Below are 9737 nucleotides of genomic sequence, written 5' to 3'. Positions count from 1 at the left end.
ATCAGAGGTTCTTTAATTTCCTTTCTCTCAAATTACTCAAATTGTCAAGACCAAATCGATGACAAGACAAATTACAAGTTTCACGTTAGCAAGACACAGTATTTTACTGCTCAGGTGAGATTTTTAGGCAGACTGGATTTCCTTGTAAAAGTAGTTTTCTTAGTTCTTTCAAAGCCAACCTGACTTCAACTGACAAATCTTGTGTTCTGCTGAAGCTAGAGCTCCCCTTTTTCCACAAAACTGAACCCGGTTTCTATGATCACAACAAAGCTCAGGCTTAATTTTCTGATTGTTCACAGCAATCTGCGACACACACACACACACTTACTTTTATTAAGCTTTGAAGTGCGTGGAATCAGATCTATGCGGAATTTCACGAGTCTTAGTTCTTTCACTTCGCTTCTGTATATGTGGCAGCAGCTGTGATTTTTTAGAAAAGTCAAACTAACACTTTGTTGTTACCAGGTGTAAAACGCAATTTTGGTACACAGCAGTTTTATTGACCTCGTTTTGTTAAGACTTTAACCCGGTCAGCCTGTTCGCACGCTTGGGGGCTCTTTTTACACGTTTACAAATGTATGAAATTTAGAAAGAAAATATGTCGACATAAAAACTGTTTTAATGAAATGAATGTTTGTGGAAATCATTAATGCTCGGCCTTCACAGCTATTTTTAGCGGTGACACATCAACCCGGGTTCTCACACGTTAACGTAAACCAATAACAATTTAAAATCGTTATCATGAACTTATGGATAAAATGTTTCCAAATCCTGAAAAACCATGATTTCGCTTGAAGTTTTAGCCAATTATATGATGAAAAAAATCAAAGTGAAACGATACAGGGTGAATAAATCGGGGTGAAAACACAGGGTTCAAAATGGGGGATGAAAGAATGTAAACCCTCGTATATATATCGTTTTCTAAAAGTCGGTAATTTATGGAAACTTTGTTACCTTAAAACGTACTAAAATTTTTTCTTTTTATGGCGTTTTATGGTAAGTTACCATAAAAATGAACTGTAGTTTCCCAAATTTGTGTTAAAGTTTTTGGCGTTTTTTAAGTATGGACGTGTAATTTGGACTGGTTTTTAGGCAATTCAAAATTTTTCTGACCGTTTCGTGATTTTTGTTTCCATAAAAACCATAAATGGCGTTTTATTATTTGTAAGTTTCTTTTATGGTGGTCAGACAGGGTACGTAACAGAATTATTATCGACTTGGCAGAGGGCAAACTGAAAGGAAAACCGATTTGATTTTCTCCTATGGATTGCGGTAAAAAAAACTCGAATCTTTAACCTAATTTTCAGATAATTAAAAAAAAATGTATTGTGACACAAATATAAATTTAAATTCTTCACATTGAGGTTCTAGCAAAACAATTATCTGCTATGAATTAATAAGATGGTATTGAATCCACTGGGAAAAGACAGACAGGTCAACAAAGAAACTTCCATTGTTGCAAACACGATTCGGGGTGTCGAAGCGATCCATGGAGTAACTGGCGATTCCATAAAGACATTCGGGTTCCAGGGTTCCGCATTTGAATTTGTACAACGGCCCCCCTTGGTCCATAAAACAAATATTAGAACTCTCTAACAAAGGGACTGTGCAGATATTATCAGCCCTGCAAGCTTCGGAATTGTTTCGGTATTTGAAATTGGACAATGAGAAGAAAGTTTCTTGAAGAACAATCGGAAACGAGTAGGATCTCTTTGCGGTTATGAGAGAACCCATGCCACACGTCCCGAATAAAGTGAGCCGGTGGAAAATTTCTGGAAGGGGTCCTGGGCAAAGTGGGAGTCCACGACCAGCCGCACCCCAGATGGGTCTTCCAGTTTTTAAGATGGCGAGATCCATCAGGGGTTGGTTACTGGGAGAGAAGCTGAAATTGATTGCTTGTTGAAAAGACAACGAGGCTCTTGAATGTAATCTGTAACGAAACATTCCGACACCCCCCCCCCCATTGTCAAAGAAATTGCAGGAACAGGATCACTACACGTTGTGCGTCTCAATTTTTTTTTTTTGGATATAAAGTTCATACTAATTTTTGATAACTAAATCAGTTTACGGAATTACTAAACAGCAGTTTAACTCGCGAACCAATTAATTAATATATAGTTAGTTGCAACACAAAAAGCGAACGTTCAAAAAACTCCTGGCATGCAAATGAACATCAAAATTCTACGAATTTATGATACTTGATTTAAAAAAAACATTTTTCCATGTAGCTTTTGTTTTTACTTAGATGCACAACTGCAATATAGCAAACACAAAAAAATCACAAAAATTTAGGAATCGAAATTCAAATTGAACTTTAAGGCAAAGCAAAAGAGAGTGTTTTGTATTCGCTCACCAGTTCAGCTGTTCTACTCAAAACTAAGAGACCTAAGTGACAAATACGAACAGTTTGTAGCAGCAACAAATGTCGTCGAAAACAACAAATCAACAAAACAATTTTCAACACAGCAATCACAGAGCATACCAAAAAAATTACTTAAAGCTATCTTTGGTGATCCGTTGAAATGTTTATTTATACTTTAAATACGACTCCAATATGACAACTCGTTGGGGCCGAAAAATATCTGAAATTTCTTGAAAAAAATATTCATTACTAGCGTCTACTGGTCCCAAAACAAAAACTAGTAGCAAAGAAGGTGACTACTTTGCTACTAGTCCCCCCCCCGTCTCGTCTTTCGGCGCCCAATGTGGAAAGCGCTTAATTTACTTGAATGTGCTTCCCACCGGGCAATTAAATAGATTAAAATGGAAAAAGCTTCTGAAGAAATGTGGTTATAGTTACGTTCGGCAGTAAAAGCATTTTAAGCCATTTTAGTCCTTCTACGATTTCATCTGTTAAGATTACTAAAAGTAATGGTTATACTGCAACTAAACGGTTTAAACTAAGTTAAGCAAAAACAATTCCAAGAAAGTTTTAAGTAATTTAAAGCAAAATCTCACTGTTTTTGATTTTAGTGTTTTAACTTTGTTGAAAAAGAATTAGAAAAGCAAAACGAAATCATCCATCAACAACATTATAACAGCTGGCGTTTGTTTGAGTTAAATGAAGTGATAGAAGAGCGTAGCTACGAACCGGAGATTTATTTTGTTCAGTGCAGAATTCTTTTTTCTCGTTTTCTCGTTTTTTCTCCTGAGGTGTGAGGTTATTGGGACTCTATAGCCAGGAAAAACCCCAAAAGAAGTCATGATGAGTTGAATTAAAATAGATAATTTTTTTCTAATGTTTTTCTCTGATAACCTCACTTCTAGACACATTACTTCGAATATCTTTTATATTTTGATTTTTTGGTCAAAGAAGTAACTAACTCAACTTGAGAATCTAACGAACATATATTAACTATAAGAAACTTTTGTCGAACAACACAATTGAACATATCAGTGCCTCATTGCATACATTTAACTGTTTTTCAATCTTGAGTTAAAGAAACACTACTCATAATCAAGAAAAGTATTACAAAAATTACCTAGAAAAATAGTGATCCACAAACAAACGAAAAAAACAGCAGATTTTACTGTTCAAATTGTAGCAGTTCTTCCAATTTCTTGATCAACAACTGTATCCGATTGAAGTGTTTTATGCAGCCGGCTAATTGCAAAAATAGAAAATCTTTTCATTCAAACCAGAGAGTGAAGGGACTTGTGTTTATGAAAACTTCCATCCAGGAATTGACAACATTGAAAAATCAATTTTTCCAAATCAAGTTTTGCAGTTTTGAGATTATTAGAAGTTCCATTTCCGAAAAAATTTCTGACATGCCAGTGCTTGCTGCTGCTCATCACGCAAGCAAGCGACCATAGTGCTCAAACGAGAGGACAAATCATCACATATGGCTGAGAAAATTTTGATGAAATGAACGGGATTTTAGAAACAGTGTACTCTTTTTAATACCGTTTTATTTAAAATTTGAGTAAAGCTAACGGTACCACCTTTAAACACATTTTGGTTTTAAAAAAATATGTCTTAAGTTAACTTAAAATGACGCCAATGGTGAATAGTTTAAAGGCCCTTGAACCTCAAAGTTTTCTCACAAAGACGAAACGCAAAACGTTTGATTAAATGTTTCTACGCTCCACGAGTTTTTTTAAAAGACTCCTGATCTGATTTTATAAAATTCCTCTTACACCTAAACAAAAAACAAATTTTATATTTCAACCTCTCTTGTGGAAAAAAGAAAATAAATTCACAGTTCGAAAGATCTTGAGTTCTCTTTATTATGTTTGTATTGTCCCAAGAAAGCATATAAAATTATTGTTGGTCGACTGAATTCAGTTTTGTACTTCAATAAAAATACAGATATCTTAAGTATATTTTGTTCAGATTTTTCCTTAAAACTCTCTAAATGATATTTTGGGAAATTAATGAGCAATATGAGCAATGATTTGACTATGACAGCCAACGGAAGGAAACGTATGGTGAGCGCTGCGGGGATGCACTGGGCGGGGGTTGATGTGGGCAACAGTGGGGGGGGGGGCAACGGTGGGAGGGGGTTTGGGCTGCACGGGGTCCTTACAGCCTGAACGATGTGAATGGGTTAGGAATGAGGCGGTGAAGTGAGAAGGGCCTGATGTGAGGGGGGTTGTTGTGGAGGAGGGTGTGGGGGTGACGGTCAACCTCTAAGAGCCGCCCTTCACACCATAAGTATAATTCTCCGTGAATAAGTATAGTTTCTGTGAATCGCATAGTTGGAGACAAGTGAGCTGAAAGTCTCTAAGAGCACTTAATGCTTGCTGGGTGCTACCTGTTTATCCCGTTTTTGAGTACGAAAAGTCAAATAGGTCAGAAGAGAACGCGGTCAAGGGAAAACAAAATATGTACCTCTTGAAAGTACATTGCTTTATGTTATCTTCGTGGCATGTTTAGGAAAAAGTTTTTTGATGGGAGGTTTTACTTACGTGGCTGATAGAATTTTCTCTACGATTCTGTAGATGCTCTTTGTTGGCTTCAGTTTTGAGAAATCTGCTACTTCCAAAGTCAATCCCTCGACTAAACATAAAGTAGAATGCAATTGATACGCAAATGTGGGCTTCATAAATCAAAAATTCAACAAAACTTGGAAGGGTAGCCCAATATACTTTAACCACTATATAGGAGTTGAATCTCAGATCAGGTATCTATTTTCTGAATAAAATCAAATACATCCTAAATCCTGAAAAAGTTCATTATTTTCGAATGCTTGTTTTTTTTCATTGTAAGTGCAGCAAAAAAACAAAGATTTCAAGAAACAAAAATCGACCAATTTTCAACTTTTTAAAATTAAAATTTGAAAGTTTTTGAAATTTCAAAAGATTTCAAAACCTTCAAAACAATAAAACTGTTGGTTTTGGATACTTGGAGGGATGGATTGTCGAAAAGCAGAAAATGGTTAAAAAAAGAAGCGTCAAAAATATCATTGATTAGATAAAAAGAAAATTTATTTTTCCTGCCGTCCCAGTTTTGGTTTGAACCAAGAATACGGTTGTAGTTTTAAATGCGGATTGCTTCTCTTGAGAGGCTGGCATTGACTCAAGGCTATTTAGACATACTGCAACTTTTCTTCCCTTGCTAGTTTTAAACGATTGATATCTGTTATAGTAAATTAATCTTTTCGAAACCAGATTGATATTAGAAATCAAATTAGAATTTCGTCTTATTTTTTGATAACGGTTTTTACTAAAACGTACAAAAAAGCACATGTTTGCTGTCGTAGGTACAAATTTTTCAAAATGTTGCAGTGTATCGAATGGTTCGAAATACTTAGAAGGAATACACTTTTTTTGAGAACATCGCGAAAATTTTTTTATAACAAGCACTGGCATAAGTAACGAAATTTACAAGGTGAAAAATTATTAAATTAAAAAAAACAACTTCAAATATCTTCATACTTAATCAATTTGTAATTGTACATTAGTCAAACTTCACGGGAGTTTGTCAAGTATTTTTTGACAACGACATTTGTTATTCGTTTTTGACTATTAGATAATTTAAAATACAATTTTATGATTGACGGCACACCACGAAACTCAAGCTTGTTGAAACGATCCGTGTTGTAATTTTGAAACAAGTTTCCAGGTTTTGCAACCCAGAGTCATATCAATAGTGTGCCCAGAGTCATGTCAACAAATATCATTTTTTTTTGTTTTTCGGCACAAGTTTGGCTTTTGGGCGTTTTTTTGCTAATTTATTGGATTGAAAAACTTATTCCATCAGACACGGCGTTCTCATAAAACAATTTGAAAATTTTACTGAAATGTTTTACCAAAAATCTATCTGCTTTTAGCGAATAGGGTTTAAAATAACTTGTTTGCACACCTATAATCTTGATAGTCGTGTTAAATTTTCAAAAAAAAATTGATTGTAAAATTAATGCTTCAAGAAGGTTTCAAGCTCTGAGAAATGCTTTACCAAGATGAAATCTATGACAATTGAAGAGAAAAAAAGTTTTCTTGAAAGATTTATTTGTCTACTGCTTTACAGTTACCTAATCTCGTTAATTGGATTCTACTGTAAGAAAATAGCTTTTTATAACTTTTTCAGCTTTGTTTCATGACATTAGGAAAGTAGGGTCTCAATTTAAGGTATCAAAAGTAGAACATTTAATGCGTGGTTCTACTGAATGGGTATCAATCCAATTGAACTTTTCAAAAAAACTAAAATAAGATCTTTTATTGTTCCAAACCAGTAAAGTTTTACAGAATAGTTCTACCTGGATTGCTAGGACGTATATATGGTTTTTGTTACTTCTAAGAACCCTACATGATCATTTTGTAGCAGCTAAGAATCATTTCAAAATTTCAGTTCATTTTTTTCTGATTTTTGAGAGGTGGTGTAGCTGTCGCATTACTAATGTAAACGCTGAGTAGCCCTCTCAAGATCTATTCTCCTTAATTTCTGGCATTCTCAAAAATTGCTCAAATCTCACAACTGATGCGAAAAATGACGCATGACTGTTTTTTTGTTCTTTGGGTAGTACAAGTATATTCTTTGAATTTTCGTTTAGAGGGTCAAAATATAAACGCATATGATTAACTCGGGTTTCATCTAAGGTAGACCGCAGGCAATCGCTTTTCAAATTAGATTTTTTACAAAATTAGTCTGTTTTTTGTGATGGCAAAACTACTACGTCGTGCGAGACAGTACGTACACGTAAAACTCCATTCTATAAGTTTCGAGGGCAGAATAAGCGGGTGAATAGTTTTTATGTGCATTCACATTTACTCACGGTTTTTAACGATTCCAAATACTTGACTTTTTGCAAAAATAAAAAGATCTTGAGAAAATTTGCCCGCACATGTAATTTTTTAAAACAATTGTCCTGACCTCGAAACCCACAGTTTGTTATTTTTATCTTGGTAGTCTTGGTAGTCCATATCTTGGTAGTCCATGACCTTGGTATATTCTTAGAGATTCTCTAAAAGCGCTTATGACTTAATACGATCACTATGATTCATGTATGCCTTAAATGGTAGATAAGATTCTTTAATTGCATACAGCCCATGCATTTTTTGTCGGGCAGAACTTCTTGCTTTGTTTCTATATATGGTAACCAAAAATCTTCGTTTCCTGGTTTATCTTTATGCCTGTTTGATGATTTCTCGAAAAAAAGCATAATCTATAATAATTGCATATATCTTTGTTCTCCAATATTTCTCCTTATTTCTATTTTTTTTTTTTAAAAAAAATAGAGTATTATCATATTATTATTTCAAGCTCACTTGGGAAATGATGAACGCACTGGGCTGAAGTCAAGACAAATCTTCGACTAATAATCGCAGCTCCACAGAAATTCAACATTTTGTAAAAATTTAACTTGGCGTAAAACCGTCTGGGTGGGCTATTTATGCCGTTAATGATCAATGATGTAGATTTTTTGCCCAGAAAGTAATTGGATGAAAAAATACCATTTGGGTAGTTTTTTGGTTTGTACATCGAAGTCTGGATTCTCGTAAAAGTTGTGCAAACTTGAAGTAAACAAAGTAAACAAAAATAAACTTTTCTGCTCCGATTTATGAAGTTCATATTTTAGGTTTATTGTATTTTAGTTGTCGCGTTTAAGTTCAACTATTATCAGTTATTTTGCGGTTCGATACTTTGTTTGAACATACTCAACTAACAAGTTCTAGTTTAAGTAACTGATTTCACAACCCAAATATAAATAACGAATTTAAGTCTGTATAATGTATAAAATTTTTCTCATTTCTTTTTCGGCAAAACTGGTTATAAAATATTATGACAAACGCTGAAGGTTTAACTTGTTAATCTAATTATTTTATGACCTTGACTATCTGTTTGATGAAAACTATTAGTTCATCAAAACTTCATCTTTACCAATATTTTATAGTTTGTCAAAACCATTAAATTCAATTAACCATAACAGCGGTGAATTTCCATTTGCTAAGGTTGATTGATTACAAGGTCGTTTGAAATGTTACCTTTCGTAAACTTTCAGTCCGGGTTTTCCATTTATTTGTTCACGAGGGTTTAATTTAGTTCGGGTTTCTTTGACATTTTGCAACCCGCAGCCTTCTTTAGACTGTTTTTGTAAAGAAACAATGAACCAAAATAGCAACAATAAACCTATCCAGTGGAAACAACTTTTGCATGGCTTGTCGGAAAGTTGAAAGAATATGTTCTTGAATTAGGGTCGAGTACGTGAACAAAATGTGAACAAAATTGTGAGCGAATTAAACAAGTTGATCATTTTCATCAACAAAAATCACAGCAGGTGAAAAATGAAGATAACATCATAGTAGGACATTAAAATGTAAAAAATATAATCTTATTCTTTCACTTGTTTGGCTGTTTCACTTAGAGTAAAAAACTTCTGCATGAAGTCATCAAGGTACTATTTCTTAATGATTGGAATGGAAACATCTAACGCACAGTGACAAGCGTTAATGATTCAGAACAATTGAAGGGAAATTTCAAGTTTCAGAAAAGATTCAGAAGGATTTCAGAACCAACTGTGAATTGATTTCAGAATTTTTCTGAATTAGATTAAAATTCATGGAAAGTTTTCTGTTTTCTTTTGAATCAGAAGATAGTTCAGAATGAATCACTGAATTAGCTCTGAATCAGACAAAATCGGAACAAAATGTGACCTGAGTTAGACTCTGAGACAGTGCTGAACTCGGTGTACAGTTAGGTACGAGCTCAGTTTTAATCCTCTGATAGTTTTCTTAAGATAATATTGTGGACTTCGCGGTTAAAATGTTTCTCAAAAGGCAAAGCCTCATACCTTTTAAGCCGGTTTTGTTTAATGACCCTATCCAATTTCTTTAGAAAATAATCTTTTGACTTCAAAAACTGTTTGAATTATGTAATGCCTCGTTTCAGAACTACAATCCGTGGTTTACCAAATAATGAATTGCGAATGGTTATTTATAATGAATGGTCCAGCTAAAACCAACCATGGTAACGCGCTGAAGCATGGCCATGATGTAACTGCAATGTTTTATTATATGATAAAAATTCATTAGATAAACGAAAAAAACAATTAAAAAACTGTATTTTTTTCAAAAATTAACAAAACTAGGTTAGATGATGAAGAACTACTGATACAGGCAAATTTTAAAATGAAACAATACAAAATGTAATCAGCAAAAGAAGAAAAAAAAGGTATATTGTATATCCCCATAAAATTGAAGGAATAAAGCGATATTTTTGAGATTTTCAAAGTTTCAGTTTCTATCTGTTTTTCTCAGCAAAACAAAACCACATAGGCACTGTTTTTCTAAATTCT

General features: G+C 33.9%; 1 protein-coding gene across 1 annotated transcript; it reads right to left on the bottom strand.

The window, feature by feature from the left end:
* Positions 1 to 1324: 1324 nt before the first annotated feature.
* Positions 1325 to 8374, bottom strand: LOC142348758 (neutrophil elastase-like). The gene is made up of 3 exons (XM_075400250.1): positions 7711 to 8374; positions 4912 to 5002; positions 1325 to 1882 (listed from the first exon to the last, which is right to left on the bottom strand). The coding sequence occupies exons 1-3, from the start codon at positions 8012 to 8014 to the stop codon at positions 1387 to 1389; spliced, it is 891 nt and encodes a 296-aa protein (XP_075256365.1). The 5' UTR covers positions 8015 to 8374; the 3' UTR covers positions 1325 to 1386.
* Between the last annotated feature and the right edge of the window lie 1363 nt (positions 8375 to 9737).

The sequence above is a fragment of the Convolutriloba macropyga genome, chromosome 10, assembly GCF_964194025.1.
Source record: "Convolutriloba macropyga chromosome 10, txConMacr16.3, whole genome shotgun sequence".
Lineage (NCBI taxonomy): Eukaryota > Metazoa > Xenacoelomorpha > Acoela > Convolutidae > Convolutriloba > Convolutriloba macropyga.
The sequence above is the reverse complement of the archived record's forward strand: the minus strand, read 5'-3'. Positions and strand labels throughout refer to the sequence as shown.